Source organism: Lissotriton helveticus, chromosome 1_1 (genome assembly GCF_964261635.1).
Source record: "Lissotriton helveticus chromosome 1_1, aLisHel1.1, whole genome shotgun sequence".
Taxonomy (NCBI): domain Eukaryota; kingdom Metazoa; phylum Chordata; class Amphibia; order Caudata; family Salamandridae; genus Lissotriton; species Lissotriton helveticus.
In genome coordinates this window covers 1,596,867,015-1,596,894,463 of record NC_136057.1, presented here as the reverse complement: position 1 = coordinate 1,596,894,463, position 27,449 = coordinate 1,596,867,015, and the positions used below count along the sequence as shown (strand labels likewise).

At 47.7% G+C, this 27,449-nt stretch overlaps 1 protein-coding gene across 1 annotated transcript in view; it reads left to right on the top strand.

Moving 5' to 3' along the window:
• The window catches only part of AAAS (aladin WD repeat nucleoporin), a 416,285-nt gene that overhangs the window by 350,585 nt on the left and 38,251 nt on the right, over nt 1-27,449 (top strand). Inside the window, exon 15 of the mRNA XM_078687624.1 lies at nt 18,440-18,521. Within this exon, the coding sequence (XP_078543750.1) occupies nt 18,440-18,521 (82 nt within the window). The remainder of the gene's footprint in view (nt 1-18,439; nt 18,522-27,449) is intronic.

Here is a 27,449-nt window from a genome sequence, read left to right as displayed (position 1 = left end):
TAAATCCTACATCCAGGGACCATACACCTACTCATTCTTCAATACATCTTGGCATATATATAAAACATATTTAAACTTTACAGAAAAACACAGTCACTGAATGATGTCATCAGTGATGTCATTTGAGATGTCATCAGTGATGTCACTGACCATGCCATGAATAATGTAATATGTGTCATCCTGAGCAGTGCATTGTAATATGTGTCATCCTGAGCAGTGCATTGCGGGGTCGTGAGTTATAACTGCTGAACTAACTAGAACCGTGGAATTTCTATGGTTTTGTACGAGTTAAATGTCCAGCTAACTATAACGTCCCTGAAACCTATGTTATATATATATATATATATATATATATATATATATATATATATATATATATATATATATATATATATATATATATATATATATATTCACTGAAAAAACCATAGGTTATAGACCATATATAGTTAGGAATTAGCATTTACAAAACCTTGAAAATTCACTGAAAAAACCATAGGTTATAGACCATATATATTTAGGAATTAGCATTTAAAAAACCTTATTTTACTCACACAAAACCATTGAAATTCCATATATAGTTAGTAGTACTAACTATATATCGCGCACCCGCAATCCACTGCTGATCATGTCACATATTACATCATTCATGACATGGTCAGTGACATCACTGATGACATCTCAAATGACATCACTGATGACATCACTGATGACATCTCAAATGACATCACTGATGACATCACTGATGACATCTCAAATGACATCACTGATGACATCACTGATGACATCTCAAATGACATCACTGATGACAACATCCAGTGACTGTGTATTTCTGTAAAGTTAAAATATGTCTTACATATTGAAGAATGAGTGGATGTAGAAGTGTCTGGATGAAGGATTTAGTAGGTGCATGCCTGACTGTATGAGTGAGTGGTGAAATGTGTCTCACTGAGTGCATGGGTTAGTGACGAACTGTCTTAATTTGTGCATCATTATGTTTGTTGTTCTGTAAACTGCTGCATGTGTTGATCAGTAGCTATATGAGTAAGTATATGGGTTATTGATTGGTTGCTCAAGTATTTGTATGGGAGACTGACTGAGTGTGTGTGTGGGTGGCTGGGAGGTGTATGACTCTGTGCATAGATGTGTGAGCAGTTGATTCACTAGATGTATGGGTTCAAAAGTGCATGTGGAAACAGCTGTATGGGTGGTTGACTGTGTGCATGAGTGCATTGGTGAGTGAATGGATATCTCAGTGCTACATGTCAAAGTAAGTACATATGTAAAACACAGTACATGTGAGAATTGGCATATATAAATAACTGTGCATAAGAGTCAGTGAATGTGTGAGTGGCTGTATGGATCATTGTGAACTTGTATCAGGGATTGTAAAAGAGAGTAAATATGTGTTAGTATATGTTTGAATAAGTAAGGTGTGTATAACTGTATAGTTGAGGAAATTGAGGTGTGATTGATTCTTTGCATGACTGACTAGGTGTGTAAGTAACTCCATGGATGAGTGACAGTCTGTGAGTGTCTGTTTACACTGAGTGTATCTAAGGTTATATTAGAGTCTGAAGAGGTTCATCGTATTATCACATGAATGATGTCATCAGTGATGTGATCAGTAATGTCAAATGAGATGTCATCAGTGATGTCATTTGAGATGTCATCAGTGATGTCATCAGTGATGTCATTTGAGATGTCATCAGTGATGTCATCAGTGATGTCATCAGTGATGTCATTTGAGATGTCATCAGTGATGTCATCAGTGATGTCACTGACCATGTCATGAATGATGTAATATGTGACATGATCAGCAGTGGATTGCGGGTGCGCGATATATAGTTAGTACTACTAACTATATATGGAATTTCAATGGTTTTGTGTGAGTAAAATAAGGTTTTTTTTTTTTTTTTTTTTTTTTTTTAAAACCTTTATTGTGCACAAAAAGAGAGAACAAATACGGGCCTACAACCAGCAGGCCGGCCACGAAACTTTAAGCACAGGTGCGAGCAGCGTGATTGCACAGCGGCATCAGGCAAGATAGCAGCAATCAGTAGCAGTTACACTAAATGGAGTCATGTCGCCAAGGAGAAGGAGTATTGAAGGTTAAATTTTAAAGTTTTAAAGAAATATAAATCAGTGAAGAATAAGATCAAGAAGAACTGAGTCCGGACATTAGCTTCACAACATGAGCAGGCAGCATCAATTAGAACAACATTAGTAAGAACACCCCGTCAATATGGCAGTACCATACAAAACAATAAGAGCTGCAGTCCACATATACGTACTACCCTCGGCGTCACCTACTCCCTACTGACCCCTAATGCAGACCCAGAACAGAAAACAGAACAAGAAAGCGCAGAAATTAGAAAAATAAGGCCCATAGAAACTAAAAAGGAAAAATAAATCTACCCCCCCACCCTGCAACAATCCGGAGGCTACGGCCTACCCCCCCCCGGCAAAGCGCCTGTCGCCCAATAAAGAAACCCGAAATACAGAGGAAGACTAGAAAAGAGAGAAGAAAAGATAAGAAAAGAAAGTTATCACACTTGAAGCATCGGGAGGAAGAAAAGAACAAGCTAGTCTACACTCCCGAAAAAGAAAGGAAACGGGGGAGGAGGAGCCCTAATACTAACAAAACTCCCGGTCCCCCAGCTATGTATAGCCCCTTGCACCGAGTGAAGCAATAATATCGAAAAGTACACCACCAAATGAAGAATTGAATCAGATGCACCCGGGACCCCGAGCCGGTACTTGAAATAAGGTTTTTTAAATGCTAATTCCTAACTATATATGGTCTATAACCTATGTTTTTTTCAGTGAATTTTCAAGGTTTTGTAAATGCTAATTCCTAACTATATATGGTCTATAACCTATGGTTTTTTCAGTGAATTTCAATGGTTTTTTAATAGCAAATATCATAAGCTGTCGATTGTCAAGTACGTGGTAAGAAAAAACATTTTCGTGTTTATGCACACTGATCTGCTTTCAATGCTGCCCCCCCCCTCATTTCTATTAGGAGTACTCTCTCTTTCCAGATAGTGAAGGTTAGTTAACGCAGGCCTTTGCCCCCGTTGTAATCCGTCGTGCCTGCTTCTCTCTCCATTTGATTGATTGTTATCCAAGCATTTGCAAACAAGCACAGAATCGCCATACTCTGTTTAGTCTTTGCAGATAGTGAAGGATAGGTAAATGCAGACTTTTGTCCCCATTGTAATCCGTCATACCTATTTTTCTCCCCATTGATTGATTGATTGAATCGAGCATTGAATTGTTCGAAGTTGGTTCTCTTAAGGATCTTCTCTGCCTGCAAACGGGGAAGAATAGGAATATTCTCTCTCCCTTTGCAGATAGTGAAGGGTAGGTAACGCAAACCTTTAACACATCGTGCCTATTTCGTGCCTCATTGATTGATTGTTTGCCCGAACATTGACTGTTTGGGAATTGGTTCTTTTTGGAGGTATTCCCTGTTTGCAAATAAACGTAGGAAAATCTTTGCAAGTAGTGAAAGGGTAGGTAATGCGGACCTTTGTCCCCCGTTGTAATCTGTCATGCCTATCTACTCCCCACTGATTGATGCACCTGTTTCACCCGGACCATTTACTAGAGATAGGTCATCTGGCCCGACCAGAGAGCACCCCTAGTGAAAAGGACATATGCAATAATAACAAAGTGATCACTGTATCCTGTTAACAGAAACTTTAGCATGAAACAACCTGGAAAGAAAAGAATAGGAAAACGAAAATCAGTAGGCCACTGATGAACTTTTTATTAAATAACAAACAAAGAAACGATAACAATACGTAATGATAAAACCTATTATTGTCCTAGAAACAAGAAACGTTAGAAGTAAGCCCGTAATAAGAAACCTGAAACCAGTAAGAGAAACCAAGTGTGACATTGCAACGGCCACAAGGCAACGAGGCTTCATCGCCCCTCACTGCCCCAAAACGTGTCTGTCCCACCGCCTGCCACGGCCAAATAACGGCAAACTGGGAAAGATACAAGTCAGCAGACATCCGCCCCATTCTGGAAACTTCCAAAGTGCAACAGGTTTCCGGCTACGCCCAGCCGGAAGCAACACATATAAGGCGGGTCCTGCTGCCAACCGTCGGCAGAAGATCATCACGTAGGGTGTAGCCGGAGGAAAGGCCGAGGCCAATGGCACCCGTCCAGGGGGATTGCTACGACCACCCTGGAGAGTTGCAAGGGGGGGGAATGTCTGTGTCCTCGACCCTCCCCTCTCTCTCCCAGTCCGGCCACCATCAACCAGAGGCCGAGGCCGACGGGATCCGGCCGCGGTGGCGGTAACCCTGGAGAATTGCAGGTTAGACCCTCTCTCTCCCAGTCTGGGCCAGCATCCATGGAGGGCCTGGGAGTGGAGAGGCCACTGTACGAAAGGCCCAGGAGAGGCACCACACGCCAAGGCCTGCCCCACCGGATGAGCCAAGGAACCCGTTCATGGGGCCAGAGCAAAGGGGGTCCGGCCGCCATCCACCGGAGGTCCGGCCCAAAGACGGACGGGACATTTCTTCTTTCTTTTATAATGGCTGCGACAACACTGGGGGGGGATGTCTTGCACATGCCTCCGACCCCCCCCCCCCCCCTCGTCCTCATCGCCTGGTCCGGCCATAACAAATGTCAAGCGAGACGCCGTGGGGTGCACTGGGTGGGAGAGACGGTGCGAACAGGCCTCTCCCGCCTCTCCAGGTGGAGGCTTCCCAGCTGCACCCTCAGCGCTCCAGGCGCCCGGAAAAGGGTACTTCCACTGTGGCGATGCTGCAACGTCTCGCCCGGCAGGGTGGAGCCCGTCCGCTCATTTGACCCCACGATCGCAGGTAGCTACCGAACTCTCAAAATGGCGGTCGACCTGGCAAGAGCGGGCCAAGCATAAAGAAATGGCCCGGTCACTGGTTGACTCCACCACCGTAGTCCTCCACGACCTTGAAGATTCTAGAGGAGCCGCGGGAGTCCCCGACCCCCGCAGACACCCCCGATGGGGAATGACTGCCATGATCGCCCGTGTAGTGACGAAACTGTAGCCACGGGACGTCGGCGCTCCCATGCTGGCGCCAGCCTCAGTTTGAATGACTAGAATCCTGCAGACCTCAGTTCCGGTGAAAGCACAGTGTGACCCGGTAGGAAAAATTGTTGCACCCCCTCCCCTTTTTGACTGATGGTTCAAACCACCGATCCTTTCCTTTGCCCTTTTAACGGAACTTTGGACTGCCTCTCTCCCCCCCCCCCCCCCCCCCCGCGCGCCCCACGCCGTTATTTGGTGGGCGGCAACTTACTGGACATCACCTTGGTGCCATCCAGATTTCAGCGCGTTCTGCTGCCTTGGAACTATTCGCACAACAGACCGCTACTGACGACCCACCCCCCGGGACACCCCACGGTCGATACCCAAATCAGTGCGGCACCCAGGCAACATCTTCTGAATTTTCATAATTTGAAAGAACTAGTAACATGTCCTCATCAGGAATTTCCTCTTCAATCATCTCATCAGGAATCTCCTCATGAAAAGTCTGCAATGATGATTCTTGTAACTCTATGGTCTCCAAACATTCGATAAATTCGCCATCAAGAGATTGATCAAAAAAATCATTCAAGTCATCTCCTCCTTGTGAGAATATTTCATTATTGGTGCTGTCAATTTCAATAAATGTAGTGGATAATTGAAAAGAAATTACCACGGTCTCTTCATTGTTTAAATGTTTTTACTGTTTTTGTTTTGTTGTATATATTTATAAGTTATTAAAGTTTTATATTCCTACTACTTTGTTGGAGTGCTATATATTTTTAATGTGACACATAATTGTAAAAACTTTGATGTACAAAGAGTCATCCCTGGAATCTTCCGCTTCAGGCTCGGTCCCCTCCCCAATGACAATACAGGATTGTTTTCAGATAGTAGGAACGCGTGTGGTGTGACGGATCTCATCGGGTGTGGGCCTTGATCTACTATAACTCCTTTGAAGAGGGGTGATTCTTTACAGCTGGGGCCATAAACTACATCTGCAGGGCTAGCTGATAGCCTGGGACCGGCCTGGACAATCGGACACAGAGGAAGAGGAGTGTCAGAGGGTGCGGTAGTGAATAGGGCGAAAGGGAGGTGTCGGGCGGGCACAGGGTGTGATTCTCAGGGAAGAGCAGCGCAGATGGGGGGAGGTTTATTGCCCATGCATAAGACAGAGCGGGGGTGACCAGTGCCTGGGGAAGATGCTTGCGAGGGTGGGGAGCCATGCTACGGATCGACAGCGTGCAGAGAGTGGGTCTGGTCAAGGCATCTAAAATGGCTGCCGTGCACGACAAAAGTGTGGCATTTGAAAAAAGGCAAGATGGCGCAGACAATGTTTTTCAACACTTCCTCATTTCCTTCGAATCGAACGTTAACAGACGTTGGGGCATATTACCAAAGTTAAGCGATATTTATCCCTAACGATGCTTAGCAACAAATTTTTTACCGCTAAGCATCGTCAGAAATTATCGCAGATAAACCTTGCTATTATCAAAGTTTATCGCAAATGCGATAAAAAACGGCCGCAATGCATTAATATCGCTGAAAAGTCAGCGATATTCATGCATTACCGAGCTAATGCTCTTAGCCATGTTATCCACCTCCCATTGGATGACATGGCTAAGAACTGCTCAGGACAGGTGTTACTTTTTGGAGATATTCGCGCTTAGCGCGAATATCTCCAAAAGTTGGTAATAGGAGATAGCGATGTTAGCGACTGTTTCCAGTCGCTAACATCTTGGCATGCCCACTTTGCATGTCATTAGTGATAAATATCACTGACATGCAAAGTGGAGCCCAAGATGGTCGCTATCTCCTACTAGCGGTCGCTAACTGGTGTTAGCGACAGCTACGTAATACGCAGATAATTTTATCTCCGCTTTCTTGGCTTTTAAAGCCAAAAAAGCGGAGATAAACCCCCTTGATAATATGCCCCGTTATCTCTCCCACACTACCGGTCCCCCTGGGCTTAAACGCCGAGATGGTAGGGACTGCATCCCGTGGAGATAGGCCGAGACGTCACTCAGCAGAAAAACAAGTCTATAAACATACAATAAGTTAAAAGTCAATCATTCTTCTTTCCTTGTAGTACGCTCCCCAGTCCACTTCCCATTACGCTAACCGGGCGCACCCCACCAAAAAAACGATTTTTTTTTTTTGCCCCTCCAAAAAGAACCAATTTTTGCACTCTATACTATGTCTTTTTTTATACTACAATCACTTCGCTACAACCTCATAAATTAAAAATAAAAATGAATAATGTCTCAAACAATTTTTGATTTCTAAATATAAATTTATTCTTCTGAATTTTCATAATTTGAAAGAACTAGTAACATGTCCTCATCAGGAATTTCCTCTTCAATCATCTCATCAGAAATCTCCTCATGAAAAGTCTGCAATGATGATTCTTGTAGCTCTATGGTCTCCAAACATTCGATAAATTCGCCGTCAAGAGATTGATCAAAAAAATCATTCAAGTCATCTCCTCCTTGTGAGAATATTTCATTATTGGTGCTGTCAATTTCAATAAATGTAGTGGATAATTCAAAAGAAATTGCCACGGTCTCTTCATTGTGATCCATTTTATTTTGAAATTTCTTGCTGTAAATTGCAGAAAAAAATAATCACTTTCATTTATCGTTTTTAGTAATACATAATATAAAACTAACTTTATCAAGTATTTAGTATAACAGAAGGACTGAAAATGAATAACAGAAAACATTTTTCAAATTATCTTAAAGTGTACAACATAGTTCCCCTTACAAATTAACAACTCACCTTTTTGAAAGTAGGAGAAGTGTTAGTACTGTGTAAATCAAACACCAGAAATTGAGCACCAAAAATTCCTCACAAATGTACCTCAGACAGTAGTATCACAAAATGGCTGTGGTTTCCTCTCATTTTAGATATATACATAACCAATTACCTTTCATCACACACAAATACAAAACCAAAGTAACATTTTAATTGGTTCTAAATTTCAACACTTTCAAATGTGTTTTCCCCATGCAATTTTCCATAGGACATTTAGATACGTCTACAGCCTGAATGGCTGAACGGAATTACACCAAACTTGGCAAAATGGTTAATCAAACCTAAGAGGTCAGTGAGGATCTACTATGCCCCCTTATGGTCATTTGCCCCTTCACTTTGACCTCCTCTTGTCTCTCGATCCTACCGAGAGACAAGATGGCGGCCGCTACGGACTGTTTGGAATGTTTACAGACGCCGGAGAACCAATCAGCTTCGCAAAGCTACGTAACGCGAAAAGTACGCGAAGCGGAGCGCTGTTACAGATATATATCTTTTTTTGAACGTTAATTTCCCAAAATCCACTGGAGCACATATATTGAGACCTAGCAAAGGCACATCGGGCTACCAGTCCCTACAATTTTGCCAAGTTTCGTGCAAATCCATTCAGCAGTTCGATTATTATTATTATTTTTTTTGCCTCGCGGGGCCCTTTTAAAACCTCCACATCAAACCTAGGGGGTCAGGGAGGATCTACTATGCCCCCTTATGGTCATTTGCCCCTTCGCTTTGGCCTCCTCTTGTCTCTCGATCCTACCGAGAGACAAGATGGCGGCCGCTACGGACTGTTTGGAATGTTTACAGACGCCGGAGAACCAATCAGCTTCGCTTCACAAAGCTCCGTAACGCGAAAAGTACGCGAACTGGAGCGCTGCCTGGTCCGCTGTTACAGATATATATCTTTTTTTGAACGTTAATTTCTCAAAATCCACTGGAGCACATATATTGAGACCTAGCAAAGGAACATCGGGCTACCAGTCCCTACAATTTTGCCAAGTTTCGTGCAAATCCATTCAGCCGTTCGGGCTAAAAGTGAGGCCAACCGCCCTATGGAAAACTCAATGTTAAAAACACGTTTTGGGACCCCCCTTTTTTCTCGCCCCCCCCCCCTTGTCGAAACCCCCCCAAATTTTCAGGGGCTGCTCAGAAACAAAATGTTCCATTTTCCTGAAAATTTCAGCCAATTCCGTCCACAAACGCCAAAGTTATTAGACATAGAATTTTCAAAAATCCCATAGAGAAAAAATCCTAACTATATATACCTACTGGCGACCGCCAGTAGGTAATATATATATATTCCCCCTCCCCTACTGGCGGTCACCAGTAGGTAGTCATAGTTAGGACCTTGTTTCTATTCAAAGAGCGTTTTTCTTTTGCACCGTTTGACGAATCTTCGCAAAGTTTTCCAAACAAATGGCCCGCTCAGGTCAGCTCCTGTCTTGAAAGTTTCGGGTTGATTCGTCAAGCGGGGCCGAGAAAAAAGGGGGGTCCCAAAACGCTTTTTTTCCAAGTTAATTTCCATTGAAAACTTTAGGCAAGGCTACAGCTCGAACTGCTGAACGGAATTACACCAAATTTGGCAAAAAGGTAGATCTTGGTTCAGAAAGGGATCTTTTTCTAAATGGTGAAAATCGGTTTGGTAGTTCCTGAAAAATTCATACATATAGAAATATTAGTATCTGGTGACCGCCGTGGATCCTTGAACCCTCCCGATCACGAGCCTGACTCTGATTGGCTACCAACACTTCAAGCTAGGAAATATGGCAGCCATCTTGTGACTTGGTTGAACCGAGTCACAAGAAAAAAGGTTAAAAATAAAGAAAATGGGGCAGGGTAGAAACACCCTGACACCCTAGGCCTGCTCAGGGGTCCCACAGGGACCTCCGAGGGCCCAAAAAAGCATATGTTTTTTATTTTCGGTGGAATTCGCGTAGGTTGCGCGAATCCCAACGTTTTTTTTTTTTTTTTTTTTTTTTTAAATGAAGTGCGGTCTCCTGTGCTCTTTCTTTTAAGCCCCCGGGTCGGCCAGGTCACGGGGGCAATCCTGCAGAGCCCCTGGGACCCCCCACTTCCCCGGGGCTATGTTAATTATTTGTGGGCGCCACGCAAGTCCCTTGCTGCCGCCTGGACTGCAACCTCCCGAGGCTTTTTAAAAAAAAAAAGAAATGTGTGTGGGGGGGCTCGCTAACAGGTCTTCAGAGGTCACCACCTCCCCTGGCATTGACTAATTAACATACGAGGTGCGTAGTGGCGCCCGGCAAAAACCACACCCCAGGGCCCGCTCCAGCAATGTCCCGGGGTGCCCACCCCCGGGACATTGCAGTTTGCTATGGCAGGGCAGGACCACTGCTTCCGCCCTGCCATAGCACACATCTGCTTCGCCTCATGGAAGCGAGAGCAGGAAAACTGCTCTCGCTTACATGAATCAAAGTAGAATTGGTTTTGGGCAAAGGGAGCTGCTTGTAGGCATTGGAGCTCCCCCCGCGGTCCCCAACATAGAGGCCATGTCCTGGGGGATGGGGTACCCGGGCCGAAAATGGCATGGGAGGGGAGCACACAGCCCCTCCCTCAAAATGAAATGTATTTTTAAAAAATATTAAAAGCATGGGGGAGGGGGTCTCAGGAGCCAAAAATGGCCCCCGGATGGATGGATGTTCAGCTATGCCGTTTACGACGTTTCGAGGCCTCTTTGCTTGGGATTTGCGTGTCAGGAAGCCGCAGTAAGCGGAGGTATCTAGGGCACGTCAACTCTCGGAACTCAGACACCAGGAGAGTCAGATGGGGCCGCCACAATTCAGGAAACTCTAAAACCCTGCCATCCAGTGTAAGCGTGAGTTTCTCCATTCCCAACACGTGCCAAAGTCTCTGAAGCCAGCCAGTGTGCGTGGGCAATTGGGTAGAACGCCAATGTATCAGGTTGTTCTGTATGGCTGTTCCTAGGGCAATCGCTATTAGTCGGCCCTTCCGGGACTTTAGGGGATACATCAATGGGTTAGACAAAACTAGAAGAACATAGGAGGGGAAGCGAGAGAGCTGGGTCTCAAGGTGTAGGTCTATTTCATCAAGAACTTGTTACCAGTACTGTTGTATGCGGGTACAGCTCCAAAGAACCTGTTCCAATGTCCCCACCTCCCCACATTCCCTCCAGCGCAGAGCGCACCGTCGGGGATCGAAGCTGTGTAAACGCTCCAGTGTGTAATACCAATAGGTGACAAACTTGATCAGGGTCTCTGTGAGGCCCATATGATAGGCCGAGTGTTGTGCCCTGTGATAAATACCCTCCCATTCTTTGTGGCTCAGGGATCTCCCCAGGTCCCTCTCCCAATGGGTGCGCCCCGCGTTATATGTATGGGTGGTATTAGCCAGGAGCATCTTATGTAGGTCGGAGATGATGTTCTTGTCAGAGGTGCGTGTTACTAGCCACTTTTCGTAGGGAGTGAGGAGCCGCTGAGCCTGCGGTTTGATTTGTGGGTCAAAGCCCAGTGTCTGATCTGGAGGTATGGCAGGCGCTCCGTCTCTGTGAGACCATAATGTTCCCTGAGCTGTGGGAATAGGATAATACCATCTAGATCGAAAAGGTGGCCCAGTGACCTGCAAAGGGAAGATCGCCAGCCCTGGAAGGCCCGCACGTCTGTGCCAGGTTGGAACTCCGGATTACCAAATATCAGTGTGAGAGGTGAGTGGAAGGTAGTCAAGTGTGCAGAGACATTGGTTCGGTCCCAGGATTCCATAATCGTGCGAGTAATGTAAGAGGCATAAATATTAGCAGGCCGGTGATGTTTAAGGAGGAAGGGGACCTCTGTAATGGTCTACCTGCCACTGCCTGGTCCTGAAATAGCCAGTGCTTTTCGGATTCCAAGCACTGCCACTCTACCAGGTAACAAAGCTGAATAGCATGAAAGTATAACTGAAGATCGGGTACCCCCCTCCCCTTCTCTGGCGGCAGGACCGCAACCTGATGTCGAAATCGTGGCTTACGGCTGTGACAGATAAAGCGCGCTAAGTCCGCCAGAGTCTGTTGGATCCATCCCTGAGGAGGCCAGGGGGGAAGAGCCTGGAAAATATATAGAATTTGAGGGAGTATAGTCATTTTGATGGCTGCTATTCTACCAAGCCAAGACATAGTGCAATGTTTCCACCTGGCTAGTTCCCCACGAATGCAAGTTCGGAGGTTCAAATAGTTAATGTCAGATGTCGCCTGAATAGTGGAGCGAGCTGGATGCCTAGGTATGGGATTGGGCTCGTCGCCCATTGCATCGGATGTTCCTCCTGAAGGCGAGTAAGGGTGGACGAGGAGAGGGAGACATCAAGAGCTAAGGATTTATCCATATTATTTTAAAGCCCGATTCCTGAGCAAAACTGTGCAGTTCGATGGAGAGGGAGCGCAGAGCTGTGACGGGTTCCAACAGAGACAGTAGGATGTCGTCTGCATAGAGGCTTATGGTGTGGGTACCCCGCCCCCCCCCCCCCCCCCCCGAACTTGATGCCGGTTATAAGAGGGTGACGTTGGACTCTTAAGTGCTAAAGCTCCATATACAACGCAAAGAGGAGGGGTGACAGGGGGCAGCCCTGTCTGGTGCCCCTCCCTATGGGAAATCGAGAGGAAGTATGACCATTGACTCGAACCGTCACCATAGGTGAACGATATCAGTTTAAAATTCGAGTGCGGAGTTTCTCACCGAAGCCGGCGGCCATTAAGACCATCTCTAGATAAGGCCAGTGCACCCTATCAAAGGCCTTCTCTGCGTCAATAGCCAGGAGCATGTATTCGCCTGGGGTGCGGGATGCCTTTTCAGGTGTAGGATGTGCTTAGTATTGTCACTGGTCTGTCTCTGCGGGATAAAACCGGCCTGATCAGGTTCAATCAGCTGGGCCATATAGGCCGCCAGTCGGACCACTAAAATACTAGTATATAATTTAAGATCTATGTTGAGCAGGGATATGGGCCTATATGCGCTGCATGCTGTCCTATCCTTGCCCGGCTTCGGGATAACGACCACCGCAGCCTCTAACATCTCCCCCGGAATTGCTCCAGTTTGCTCAAAGGTATTGAACAGTCTTGTTAGAAGGGGGTCCAATTGGTTGCAGAAGGTTTTATAAAAGGTGGCCGTATAGCCATCAGGGCCGGGTGATTTACCAATTTTAAGACGGGAGATTGCAGATACGACTTCCTCTGTCTGTATGGCTCTGTCTAGGTAGGCTGCCTGCACTGAGGACAAAGATGGTATACCCGCATCGGCAATATACTCAGCGCTACGTTCGGGGTCTAGAGGGTCTCCCATGTAAAGATCTGCATAGAAGTCACGGAAGACTTCAGCTATGGTCGCATCGTCGGTTACCAGCTTGCCCCCTGACTGTCTCTGTCTGGCCTCGCGCAGCTTATTGGCTAGGAGACGGCTACATCCATCCCCTCCTGTGTCGAAGGAGTGACGAAGCCTAAGCTGCATACTCGGCCCTGTCCTGGTACAGGGCGGCAAGTTGCTTCTGTTCAACGGAGAGCTGGCGCCACGCACGGGAGGCACCCGTTCTCTGGTGTAACTGTTCTTGCGCCAGAACCCTCTGAGTCAGTTCCTCTCTCTTGCGGGTTCTATCTCGATTTTGGGCTGAGGAGATCGTTATAAATTCCCCTCTGAGGACCGCCTTTAGCACTGCCCATTGAGTCACCAGCGAGGTGTCAGAGTTAGCATTGAGGGTGATATAGTCCGTAAGGGCTTTCTGAATTTGGGTGATCACCGTTGGGGTGTGTAGCATTGTGTCGTGTAGGCGCCAGTGTCTGTGAGGGTGCAGCGAGCGCGGGAGCTGAAATGTAGCTAGGACAGGGGAGTGGTCTGATAGAGAGACCGCCAAAATATCAGCGTCCAGTGCATGGGACTGGAGGGATGAGGAGCAAAGGAAATAGTCTAATCGCGCATAAGTCTTGTGGGTCCCGGAGTAGAAAGTATAACTGCGGGGGCGTGGGTGTAAGTGACGCCAAAGATCAGACAGCCCTAGGTCTCGGAGAAGTGTCCGACCCGTGGGTGAGAGAACGTCAGCCTGGGACGTCCTCTAGCAAGAACGGTTCATTTCATTATCGAAAACTAGGTTGAGGTCCCCCCCCAGTAACAAACATCTGTTGGAGGCCACGGCCACCTCTCGAAGGGCCTTAAGGAGGAATTTAGCTTGTCCCTCGTTGGGTGCATATATAGACCCTATAACGAGAGATGTCCCCCCTAGCATGAACGGGTATGTGAGTAAGCGACCTCGGAGTTCCGCTTCCTTCTGTAGGACCCTCCCAGGAAAAGTGCGGGATACTAGTATGGCCACCCCTGCCGACTTGGAGGTGTTAGAGGAGAACAATTGTGTTGGGAATGCCTAGACCTCAATCTGTGGTGGTCCTTGTAAAGAAGGTGGGTCTCCTGGAGTAAACATATGTCTGCTTGTGAGTGTTCCAAGTAGTGGAGGACGGCTCTGCATTTGATCGGGTTGTTCAAGCCCCTCACATTTAAGGTGAGGATTTTAAGTGTGTCGTGGGTCATCGGAAAGCTGGAGTCGGGACTAGACGTGATCTACCCTGCTGACTACAACAAACACCAGGGTACCCAAAGGTGTTCGAGTGAATATGTGCCAACCAATGAATCATAGGGAAAAAAACGTCAAGAGACAACCGGGAAAGGTGGACGAGGGAACCCAAACCCAACAACAAAACCCCAGAACATGGCAACCAAAAAAGCGACCGCGTGAGGGGTAAGAAGACCAAAAACGAAGAAAAGGGCAAGTTCCAGGCATAAAGTCCGCCAACCCGGAGGAGCCGGGAGGTCGTCAAATGGGGGCTCCTGGTGTGGCCAACTGGAGGGGCCGGTTCCCCCCACCGCCTGCCAGCATTCCAAACCCCGAAAGGAGGCCCCAAAGCAGCTGCCGTGAAGGAACAGCCCAACCAGGCACAGTCAATGAGCAACGTTTGTCATCCGAGGAAGACCAGCCAAGAGAGCGAGGGGTCTCGTGTCATGGCCCCTGCAGGGGGTGTTCCCCCACTTGCCCCTTGCCTGGGTCCAAGGATGGAAAAGACTAGAGGCTCGGGAAGGCAGTCTTAGATTCAAGATATCACCCCGTGCTGGGCTCTGTCGCGAGAGACTCCGATGCACCCTCCACAGCCTTCTGCTGATTTTGGGCAATGTCTTTCTTGTTCGTTTTCCGTATACGTCGTCTGCCTTGTTTCTGCCAGCCCTATGGGGATGCCTCGGCCCTGTCCTCAGTGTCGTGGACGTCTTCATCTTCACCCGGTGGGGCAAGGCCGAGCAGTCGGCACGAGTCTTATCAGGGAACTAAGTTGCTAGAGTTTGCCATTAAACCGGAAAATCAGGCGAAAGGGGTGCCCCATGAATATGGGATCCCCTGCTGCCTCAAATGCTCCGTCACCGGACGGAATTGACGTTGGCGCTGTTTGGTGATCAAGGCTAGGTCCTGGTATAACACTGGTGAGTGTCCATGGTAAGAGATAGGGTGCATAGATCTCGCCTTCGCCAGAATGGCTTCATTGACCCTAAAGTCCTGCACACACACCAAGATGTCTGCCGGGGGGGTATTGGGAGCTCTTGGTGGCCCCACTCTGTGTGCTCTATCAAGGATTATGTCGGAGTCGTGGACAGCACCCAGTATATGGCGAAAGAGGCCATTAGTGAACGCAAACAGGTCCTTGGTGTCCTCTGACGGTCGCACTCCTCTGATTCTAATATTATGCCTGCAGGATCTGTTTTCCAATTCCTCCATGTGTGATTGCATGTCTACATGCTGATCCTGCAGCCGGATGATCTCTTGTTGAAGAATCGTCACCTCCATCACCGCGGTGTCACTCTTCTTCTCCAGGGTAGCCACGCGCTCCCCCACTGCGTCCACGTCTCTCCGCAGCTCGTTAACGTCCGTCGCAAATTCGGCCTTGACTGATTGTATGTCCTATCGGAGGGTGAGGAACAGCGACTCTAGGAAAGCCTTAGTTATTGGTTCATCCCCGGGAGGTGTGGGAGGTTTAGGCGCTTCCTTCCCGAGGCCGGCGGTCGCCATCCTGGGGTCGGACAGGGAGCGGCCAAAGATATCAGTGAGGGTTTTCCCTTTCCATCTTCGCGAAGTGGACATGCCTGCCCAACGTCCGCAAGACGAAGGCTTGAAGAGGCGGGGCCAGGGCGTCCCAGACGAAGGCTCCGCCCTACAGCAGAAGGATTAAACGCCAGCAGCCTACCCCCAAGTCAACACCCCTGAAGCGCCCCCAAGGAGAGGCAGGCTCCCAACCGCAGCGAGGTGTGAAACCTAGGCGTCCAAGTGTGCAGGGCACGGGGCGGTCAAACCAGCACAAGTCAAGCAGGCAAAGCCTCTCAAACACCCCGCAGCCCCCCCAGGCCCCCACAGCAAGCAAGCTCCGGGTTACCACTGGCCAGCGGGAGGCGCCTCCGTGCGCCCTCTCACCAAACCCCTGCTGGGCCTCCCAACAAATTCAGGGCGCTGGTACACCGTAAGCACAGAGGCGAGTGGCGCCAACGATGGATTTCTGATGCACTTCCTGGAGCCAGACACCCTCTAGGCAGTCAGGACCAGGGGCTGGTAGTGGGAGCGGAGGTAGATGCTCTACAGGTCGTCACAGCAGCTATGGGGGCTGGGGCAGGGATCTTCAAGAATTCGGTGGGAGCAGGCCCCTGCAGTGTCGCTCAACCTCCCTGCGTGAGCCTCGGGTGGCAAAATGGCGGCAGTCACAAGGAGCTCTCACAGCACCCCGGGGGAGCACTCCAAAGCCCCGGGCGCCAGTCTCGTGTGCAGCAGCGTTCCACTCCCCGCAGGCAGCCCCTCTCAGCGGCTCGCCGCCTCCCCAGTGCGTCCTCACTCACCGCCCCGGGCCTCGGACCCACGTCACGAATAACGCCGGCTCTCCTCTCGTCTTCCCTCTTCTGGGCCTGCTCCGATGCGCAGCTCGTTCTCCCCGGGAGGCTGCAGAGAACCTATCCAGCTCCGCTCCCACAGCTCCGCTAAACACCAGCGGTCACAGGCCGCTCCGCCTGAGACCCCGCCCCCAGCTCGGACGGGATCGGGCCAGTGTCGGGGACCCCAAGGACCAGTGAGCCACGTCCCGGGCTCCCAGGGGCACAAGACGCGCTCAGCTCCGCAGTCGATCAGCGAGGGCCCCGACTCCCTTCAGGGGCCCTCCGGTGCAGCTCGATTCGGCCCGTTGGGTCACAGGTGTCGATGGGGCCGTTCAGCTACAGGTCCAGCACCGTCGGAGGCCGCCCATCGCGAGGCCGAGTCGGGTCGCTGCTCAAGCCTCTTGTTCGCCCCTCCAGGCGTCAGGAGGACGGCTGCTCGGTACGGTGCCAGCCCGATGGTCGGAAGCGTCCCACCACCTCGTTGTTGAGGCCATCCTCCACCGGTCCCTGGCGGGACGCTGCTGGGCCTACCCGCGGCCTACTACTCGCACCTGTTCCTAAATAGAAAAGGATCATGCGTTCCTGAATTTCCAAATAGTTAGATCCCTTAAAGTTTCTGTGCAGGACATAGTTTCCTACCTCCAATATTTATACAAGGCAGGCCTGGCCTGCACTTGTATCGGCTTACATTTAACTGGAATTACAGAGAACCTTCAAAATCCTCCCTGTTTAAAATACCAGTCATTCAGGTCATCGAGAAAGGGTTTAAAGAGGGTAATATCTCCATAGACTCCTCCAACACCCGTCTGGAACCCCAGTGTAGTCAATTAGCCCTCCCTTTGAACCACCATGTCAAATACCTTCTTGCCTTAGAGAGTCACTCTGATCTAATCGCAATCCCCTCCTTCCGACAGGTGGGCGAGATTCAGGTTCTTACAGTCCAAGAACCATTTATTCAGGTTCACAAAGATAGGGTCATTCTCTATATCAATCTCAGTTTTCTGCCCAAGATTGTTTCACCTTTCCACATGAACCAGACCATTGAGCTGCCTGTTTTCTTCCCACAACTAGGTCTATGACAAAAAAGGGCACTTCTCTCTCTGGATGTTAAGAGAACGATCATGTACTACATTAATGGAATTAAGCCTATATAAAGTTTTCTCAACATTTTATAGCCTTTGCCAAACCCAACAGGGTCTGTGCCATCTCTAAATGTGACATTGCCAGGTGGATAGTTAAGTGCTTCAAACTTGCTATGCCAAGGCTAAGATCTCACTCCCCGTGCAATCTGAGGTGAGGCCAGTGTGCTCATACATTGTGTACAAAGGGTGGAGTCACAACAGGTCTTGTGACTTCACTTCTTTGAAACTAAACAAGTTGCAAATGTCCAGGCGCAGCACAAGATGGCAGGAGTATGCAAAGCATGCAAATCTGCTGCACTACATGATGTTTACATGGTAACGTTATCCATATAGACACACACAAGTACACACCTATTTGTTTTGCAAGATTACCCTTCTCCAGACTTAACATCTTGTTTGTGAATAATTGTTAGTGCTTGAGCTTCTTGGAATCTGTAACATGCTGCAGTCAGGAGATTACTATGTGTTACATGTGGCAAGGTTTCTTTGCATTTGGGCCAGTGAGTAAAAGATGGGCAAAATACTCCAGGTTGACCAAATTCATTCATGTCTTGGCTTCTCTTTGTTTGTCACAGGCAACCCAAAAGAAGAACAAAGTCGTGCGGTGATTGCTGTTTTCAGAACACGGAACAGTCCAGTGTTTGAGCTCCTTCCATGGTGTGTATCTCAACCATTGTGGTTATGTTGTTCATCTAATAGTATCATTTTGACGTATTTTTCCTCTGCCAGTCCTTCCACCCTGCCAAAAATGGGATACAAGCAACTGCAGCAAGCAGTTTTGTGTTTTAATCTCTGCATGCAGGAAGGTTGGCTAGAGCAGCAGATAATTTATTTCACTTCTGCTTTTTGGGAATGGTTAGTATGACACCAACTGCACCTAGTAATGGTTAGTAAAGCAGGGGATATGAAAGGTCTGCATCAGCTGTCTGATTTGCATAGTTTTTTTTATTGGCATTCTATTTTCCTTTTACGAAATTGAGCATGGACTTCAAGCAAGTTTTAGTTCAAGTTGCATACCCAGGACAACATAACTACATACCACAGTAATATGCAATAATTAGAAATGTGAAGACCTGGCAATTGCACAATGGTAATAATCAGGTTTGCTCTGACAACAGATGTAAATAGAACAGAGAGCAAGCCTCGATACAGGCAGTGAAAGTCTGTCGCAATTGAGAAGTGCCATATGTTACAACTGGTTACAACTGCAGTGAGCAGAAGCTACATCAGCTGTCCGATAATGAAAAATTGAGATGATGGGCAAGAGATTAGTGTGAAATACTCAAACACACTGCAAACAGGAGGTAAAAACTAGTTGAAGAAAAGAGCATTGGAAAACAGGGAAAGGCTTGCATGTAATCAGGCTTTTTAATGAATACTTCTACCTGCAGATTCCTCACCTGTAGAATAATCCCAGGCATCAGACTGGATCTGGAAACTTCAAAGCTCTCATGTCACTTGATATCAATGCCAGAAGTGGCACCAGATGACGTCACCTAAGCCATGAAGGGCCCACTCTGGTGCAGCGTACGTTCCTTTTTTACTGCCCTTGTGACACAGATACGGAGCTCGCGCTCTCTGAGAGTAGAATTTTTCTCACAATCTCTTTGATGCAGTGTTACGTCTTCCTGTAAGCGCTCGGGCTTCAAGCACTCTAGGGACTGCAAGGGACAGATGTTCATCACGGATCACCACACCATCTGCTTGTGGTGCCTAGGCTCCAATCACGATTCCTGCTCATGCATTGTATCCTCGTTCTTCTGGAGCTCCGAACAAAAACACATGAAGTATGGAGGAAGTACGTTGCCTAGATGACCCTGAACTCGCAAAAGGATATTCATTCTCTGAGCCGGGTTAGTGTGGTATCTTGTATTCTGTGCCATACATCCTTCCCATTTCCCTGCCTTGCTTCTCAGCCAGAATGCATGGGTTGTGAGTGGATGTCTTGGAATGCTGGTGCGTGTGATGTAATGGAATGTTTGGGATGCCTGGTGAGATGAGTGTCAGTTGGAAGTATGGGCTGAGCAGTAAGGGAGCTGCTCCTGGTGGGGCTCGTTCTAAGATGCTCACTGATTGACTTACTTGATTATTACCATCTGTATCTCCATCAATAAATCATCCTCCTGTTTTCTACACCTCTGCATCTAATGGACTTATTTACATTATAACAGTTAGTCCAAGTGGAACTTTCTGAACCCACTCCTGCTGACACCAAGCCTGTTCTTCAGCCGAACCCTATGCTAAAGCCACCGACACAGTGCCATCAATGTCAATCCTGGTTTTTACGGCACTGCAGCCTTCTTTCCCTGAGTTACTGATGCCAAGTACTACCCCAAAGCATGCCACAGCACAATGTTTAATATCTTTTCTAGGGCCTCAAACGCATCTGGAGCACCCTTGGGTCCTGGAGCACCATTTGGCCTTTGAATGTTTATGCCAATCGGCTCTGGGACGAACGCTCTGATGACGGCTCAACCTGGTACTCATCTATTCAGTTCAGTCTTAAATGCCCTGGCCAGCGCCATCACCAAAGCCACGGACGCCGTCACCTCCACCGGAGCCACAGCCAGAGCTGTTGGCGCCGTCGCCTCCATTTACAGAACTTCCTCCACTCAAGAGGTCTAGAAGGGAGGCTCCGAGGCCTATTGAAAAAGAGGAATACAGGCAGTTTGATTCGGACCCTGATCTTCTGAATCTTAACGCGCAAGAGGATGACAAAATAGCAAATCCCTGTGAAGTTGCAGGATTGTCATCAGCTAGTGGACATGATACTTTTCCAGAAATGGAGATGGATTTTCCAATAATACTCCGTACTCAGGAGGATGTCTCGTTCCTGTCAGTGGTCAGAAAGGCAGCAGAGCTGCTGAAATTATAATTGCCGTCAGTGCACCTCAAAGCTAATGTCCTCACGGACGTGCAGCTCCCCTCGACTCCAACATCGGAACCCTTATTTTCCTTCATTGAAGCTTTGGCAGAGCCAGTCCTGGTGACCTTCATCTGCACTAGCAGTTAATAGACTAGTCACCAGGCGGTATCAACCCCGTTTCAGGAGAGACCTGTCTTTTCTCTTGGTTTATACTTCAACAGAAAGCCTATCAATCCAAGCATCCTGTTCCTCAGGCCAGTCACAAGGTACATTCCAGACAGTCCCGTTGGGCAGGGAATCCAATGAATTTGAAGCAAGGAAAAGTTCTTCTCTGCTGGCAGTGTGGCACTGAAAGCTTTGAATGCTGACTGACTACTGGCCCTTTACACACATGCTCTAAGGGGCATGGCGCAGCTCATTACACCCACAATTCCAGTTATAAGGGCCTCCAGTCATATAATTCATTAGAATTTAGCACCGTAGACTCTCTGGCTAGAGCAATGTTCACTTCAGTCTCCCTCCACCACCATGCCTGGCTCAGGACATCTGGATTCTCCAGGAACGTGCTGGCCAATATTATGGATCTACAATTTGATGGGGCTAGACTATTTGGAGACAAAGATAATGCAGCCCTCAAACACTTTAAACCTAGCAAGGCAACCGATAGATCTCTCAATCTCCAGCAGCCCCAACCCCAAAGTTATCAACAGTTGTTTTACATTTAAGTATTCTTCAGTGGGTTCTCTTTTCAGAAGTGACAATCCTACCAAACGCTGTCTCAACAGCCTCAAAATCTGCTGGTCTGTCAGTACGGGGGTAGAGCCGGAGGGAAAGGCCATGAATTCATCTCTGCAAGCATTCTCCTCCTGTTCATTCTCCTCTCCGGCTACCCCAAGAAAGCAGTCTTCCCAAGACCAACACAGAGTAGTGAGAGTGTGAGTGACCTCCTCTCTGCCTGCCTGGAATGCCATCTCTTCGGACTAGTGGGTCCTTCATATAATGGAAAGAGGTTGCCCCCTTCCCTTGAGTAGAGCTCCGCCCCAGGCTTCCTCCCACTCTCCAGACCATCTTGCCATCCTTCAGCAAGAAGTGGTACCACTCCTGCAGAAAGGAGCAGTGGAGTTGGTGCAAGAACAGGAAAAGGACAAGAATGCTACGTCACTTATTTCCTTGTGCCCCAAAAGTACTGTGGTGTGCGTTCAGTCCTGGACCTTAGGAAGTTGAACATTTCCTCAAAAAGGAGAAGTTCAAGATGCTGACCCTAGCCCAAGTGTTGCTGCCGTTGGAAGCTGAAGGGTGCCACTCGACCTGCAGGAGGCCTATTTCTTCATCCAGCAATCGCATCAGAAGTATTTGCGGTCGGGCATCCCCATTTTTCCTGTTCCTGGACATCTGGCTGATGAAAGCCGGGCCACCGGAGATGGTGTTATGTCATTTGCAGTCAACATTATCCCTGCTGTTTCACCGTGGCTTTTGAATTAACGGGCCCAAATCTCACCAGAAGACATCCATAAGACTCCAGTTCATAGGGTCAGTATTGAACACCACCTTCACACATTTCCACTGCCTTGGGGGATTGCCGACATCCAAGTGATGATCCGATCTTTTCAAGAAGGCGCAAGGGTTCAAGTCCTGAGGATCCTTAGATTCCTAAGCCTGCTAGCTTCCTTTATTCTCTTGGTCACACATGCATGTTCTCACAAGAGGGCCCTGCTGTGGTGAATCCGCAGGCAATGACTGCAATGCACGGGACACCTGTTGAACTCCATCGTGATCTCCCCCATCGCTGCGGCGAAAGTGGATTGGTGGCGGATAAAAGGGAACCTTGGCTATGGGATAACCTTCACTCCGACCTTAACTACGGTAATGATGGATGCCTCCACCTTAGGGTGGGAGCTCACCTACAGAATCTGGAGATCAGAAGCTGCTGGTCTCCAGAAGGACAGGGTCTTTGCATCAGTCTTTTGGAACTGTAGACAGTTTAGCTGGCACTCATGGCCTTCGTCCCTTTCGTCCAGGTCTTAACGGACAAGATTTGGCAATGTGGTACGCAACAAGGGTCTCACCTCTATTGTCTGGAGGTTTGAAGAGTTTGGTCTTTGGATCACCTCTGAGGGATCTGGTTAAATGCATATCACATAACAGGGTCTCTAAATCTCAGTGCTGACTGCCTGAGCCGCCATTATCTTGCTGATCACAAGTTGGAAGTGCTGCAGGAGGTAGTCAAGGTAACCATAACCAAGTGGAGCACTTCTCAGGTGTACCTGTGCACTGCCTCAGACAATGGTTAGTGGCAGCGGTTCTGTACTCTTCAGGATCCTTTGAAGGGAGCATTGAGGGACGCATTTCAGTTGCAATTAAATTTTCCCTTCACTGCACGTTTTCCCCCGTAAGCTTGATTCCTTGGATTCTGAGGAAGGTACACCAAGACCTGCCCTAGTCATTCTCATTGTCCCATATTGACCAAGGGGAGTGTGGTATGCAGACATTCTATGCTTCTCAGCATGTTACCCGCTCAAGCTGCCATTCAACTAGACCTCAGGCCAGTCAAAGGGAATAGTACTGCACCCCAGTCTCTGAAGACTCTACCTAAATACCTGGAAATTGAGTGTGGACATCTAAGTTCCATTCAGCGGCCGCAAGAGTTGTTTGATGTCATGTTTTTGGGGGCATTGCCTCTCTACAGACTCGACCTTCTCTAGCAGATGGAAAAACCTTATTGCTTGGTGCGCATTCATGTGGACCTTTTGAAGGCCACTCTGGCATAGGTTCTATAATTTGCTCTTTCCCTTGCCAGAGGGGCTGTGCAGTTGGCACTGTCAAGAGATATTTGGCAGCATTGTGAGGTGCCTTCCAGACCAGTTGCCCCTCTTCATCTCACTGAGATGTATTTACTGAAGGGGTTAACATATATGTATCCAACCCCATTTGTTGTGCCCAAGTGGGACCTTAATTTAGTGTTAACTTTTCTTTGGGAGCCCCTGCACCTTTTGTGCCTTTAGGGTGTTGACCTCAAACAGTTTTTATATTTACGATAACATCAGACAGACAGGTTCTCAATTCACATCCACCTTTTACCCTGACAAGTTGGTGTTGAGAACTTTCTTGCCTCCATTTCCACTAAGTCAGTCCATCACCCATCCGACATTCTATCCCCTCCCTATCCCAAAAAGTGGAGGAGCGGTTGCATGGAATGAATCCTAGGCTGGTGGTTAACTGCTACCTGCCCACACCAAGGACACATGGCTACATGACCAGTTCTTCATAAGGTACTGTCATGCCAAGAAAGGCAAAGCAGTGCAGAAAGGGACTCTTTCAAGGAGGATCATCCCAAAAAAGAACCAGCAGAAGAAATCAGAGCCCATTGTAACAGAGCCAAAGCCATCACTTCTGCCCTTGCAAGAGGAGTTCCGATTGCAGAGATATGAAAAACAGCTCCTTCTTTGTCCTGTTGCCAAGCATTGCTGCCTTCATTCTGAGATGTGTAGAGATGGTCATTTTGCCAGATCAGTCTTACGGGATTTCCTGGTATAATCATCCTTCAACGCTCCTCCTAGGCAGGTATGGCTATGGAATCTTTTTAACAGGTGAGGAATTTCCAAGTAGAAGTATTCATCAGTAGAAAAAGTTATTTATCTGGGGTAACAGTCTTTATGGTGAATACTCTACCTCCAGACTCCACACTAACCCGCCTGCCTCCCTGTATGATGGATAGTTGTAGGTAAAGTTAATAATGTCCCAAATATGCATATGTATTGGCACTGCATTATACTGATTCAATCTATCCTTTTGTTTCGAAGGCTGGAAAAAAATGAATAGAAACTGATGATTTGTTGTCAAAATCTGTTTATTTAATTTTATTCACAGGTTACAAACATTTTGTAAAAACCATAATCCTTTCAATCCTTTTTCACAGGAGTAAAATCCGTTCAGTGGATAGCTATAGTATCGGTACAGTTTGGTAACAAGGGTCGGATTTCCCCTGTGAATAACTCTTGAGAGCTGAGTTAAAAGACATATGCAAACGTTTTCATTTGTAGCGAAGCAAAACACCAGTGCATAAGTAAGTAAAAAGAAATAAAAAGAGAAAAAACCCAACCAAACCCAGGGAAACACTAAAGCTTTTAGTCTGATATGTGGATAGGGGGGTCGAGAGTAAGTTTCCTGCGTCCTGCGCAGGAGGGTTCACATGTGGGGGTGGGGAGGAGGCACCTGTGACCCTAATCTTGGTGGAGGTGAATCCCTTATTAAATCAGGAAGAGATGTAGTGCCCGCAGCCTGGGACTGCATGCAAACAAAGAGATCCCCTCGGATAAGTAGCTGACTAGCGGGATCCAAACATAGTCAAAGCCCTTGCGAGAGTCGTCGGTGATGTCGAACAATCGCTCCAGTGCCAGCGCGCACCATAAGCGGGCATGCCATTGTGTGAATGAGGGAGCTTCCGGTTTCTTCCATGATGTCGCTAGAGCCACCTTTGCCGCACCTAGGCATAACCACATGGTGGTTTGATTCCCTTGGGTCTGATATTTGATCATTGGATTGCGAACCCCCAAGAAAATGTGTTCAATTGAATCTCCAATCGGGTACCATAATATTAGCTTGATGTAGGAGAGTATTACCTTCCAGAAGGGCTGTATAGCAGGGCAATCCCACCATGTGTGCTTAAAGTCCCTCAAAAGGCCGCAACCTCGTCAACAGCGATCTGTCGTATTGGGGAAAATTGAGTGTAGTTTTTGTGGGTAGAGATACCAGTCGTATAATGTTTTATAGTGGGCTTTCCTCAGGAACATGGAATGATGGTATTTCGCCATGTCTTTATACAGGCATTCCCATTGCTTATCTGACAGGGCGTTGGCAGGATACCCTCCCAAAATGCTCTATGACGTAGTGATCTCCGAGAACCCAATGTGAGCATGAGTGTATAAAGAAAAGAGATTCACCCCCTCCCTGTGCTGCCAGATTGGACACATTTTTCCAACAGGAGTATTTCTCTAGTGCCTGCCCGTTGCATGTGCGGCCCCAGTGAACTAATTATGCATAATGGAAGCACTCAGTTTGTGGGAGCCGAAAATGACTTACACAGTCGGTAAAGGAGCAAATCTTTCCTCCAGAGAAGAGGTCAGAGATCATGAGGCAACCTCCCTCCCGCCAACAATCAAAGGGCCCTTCATGTAGCACTGGGGGAAGGCGTTGCTAAAGAGAATGGGAGTATAGGGCGATGGAAACGTGGTCACAGTAGGGTTTTGGTCACCGTGTCCCATACCTGGAAGGTCGTTGCTGTGAGAATGCTCAAATAAGCGTTAGCTGTTCTGTCTGCTCTCTGCCTCCAAGGCAAGTCCCAAATGGTTCTACAAGTCACCTGCCTGTCTATGTGAAGCCACAATTTCTCTAATTCCCTCAATGGCCATTTGCCCAGGACCCGCAGCTGGGCTCCTCTGTAATATATTAAGAAGTCTGGGAGAGCACTGCCCCCCTTAAGGCCATGTCTCTTCAGAAGACCGTGAGACAGATGCAGTCTTTGCCCCTGCCATATGACGTTAATAATCATAGATTCCAGTTCAGGAAATATCCCCTTTTCAGGGATGATAGGGAGCCCCTAAAAAAGATAGAGAAGGTGTGGGAGCACGTTCATCTTTACCGTGTTGATTCGACCTATCCAGCAGATATAGGCTGCACTCCATTTTTTTTAAGCCACTTTTAATCTGCCTAAGCAATGGAGGAAAGTTAGCCCTGCATAAAGTGCATAGTTTGAGGGTGATTTGTACCCCAAGATATGTCATTGCCTTACGTGCCCAACGGAAGGACGACATCCCTTCAACCAATCTTTGCACCTCTGGAGGCAATGTTAAGTTGAGAACAAAGGATTTTGAGAAGTTAGCCTTGAAGCCGGAGACCTTTTTGAACTGTAAGAACTCCTGATGTATCTCAGTCAGGAAGGCTACCGGGTTAGTTATTGGGAGGAGAACATCATCGGCGAACAGCAAGATTTTATGGTCATCTGTACCAAACCATGTCACTTATCTGCGGGTTTGCTCTGACCCTAGCTGCAAAAGGTTTGATGCTGAGAGTGAAGAGCATCGGGGAGAGAGGGTAGCCTTGTCTGGTGCACCTAGCTAAGTTAAAAAAACATCAGAGGCCACTCCTTTGACCACAACCCTAGATCTCGGGGCGCTAAAGTTTGCTCTTACCATCTCCAGGAAGGACTCACAGAATCCAAATTGACGCAGAGAGAGCTGTAAAAAAGTCCAGTCGACCTGGTCGAAGGCTTTCTCTGCGTCGAGCAATAAAAGGGCCGCAATGTCCTTTATTTTTAGGGCCTTATCTATAAGATGGAAAACCTTGCGAAGATTGTTGTGGGCTGGCACTCTTTGATAAACCCTGATTGGTCGGGGTGAATAAGAGTGGGTAAAATTGCCTCCAATTTAGTGGTCAGGATTTTGGAGTAAAGTTTGCATCTAGATTTAACAAAGCTATAGGCCTGTAGGAGGAACATTGTTGGGGGTCTTTAACTGCCTTCAGGATTATCGATATCAGGGCTTCCCCGTAGAGGGTGAGACCACTTGGGTTGCCACAATATCATTGAATAGGACAGTGTGCTGAGGGGCTAAGTCAGTGGCAAAGGTGTGGTAGAACTGCGCCGTAAACCCATCAGGGCCTGGGGCTTTATGTCGCTTGAGGGAGTCAATGCTGCCTGCACTTCCTCCTGAGAGATGGCGCAG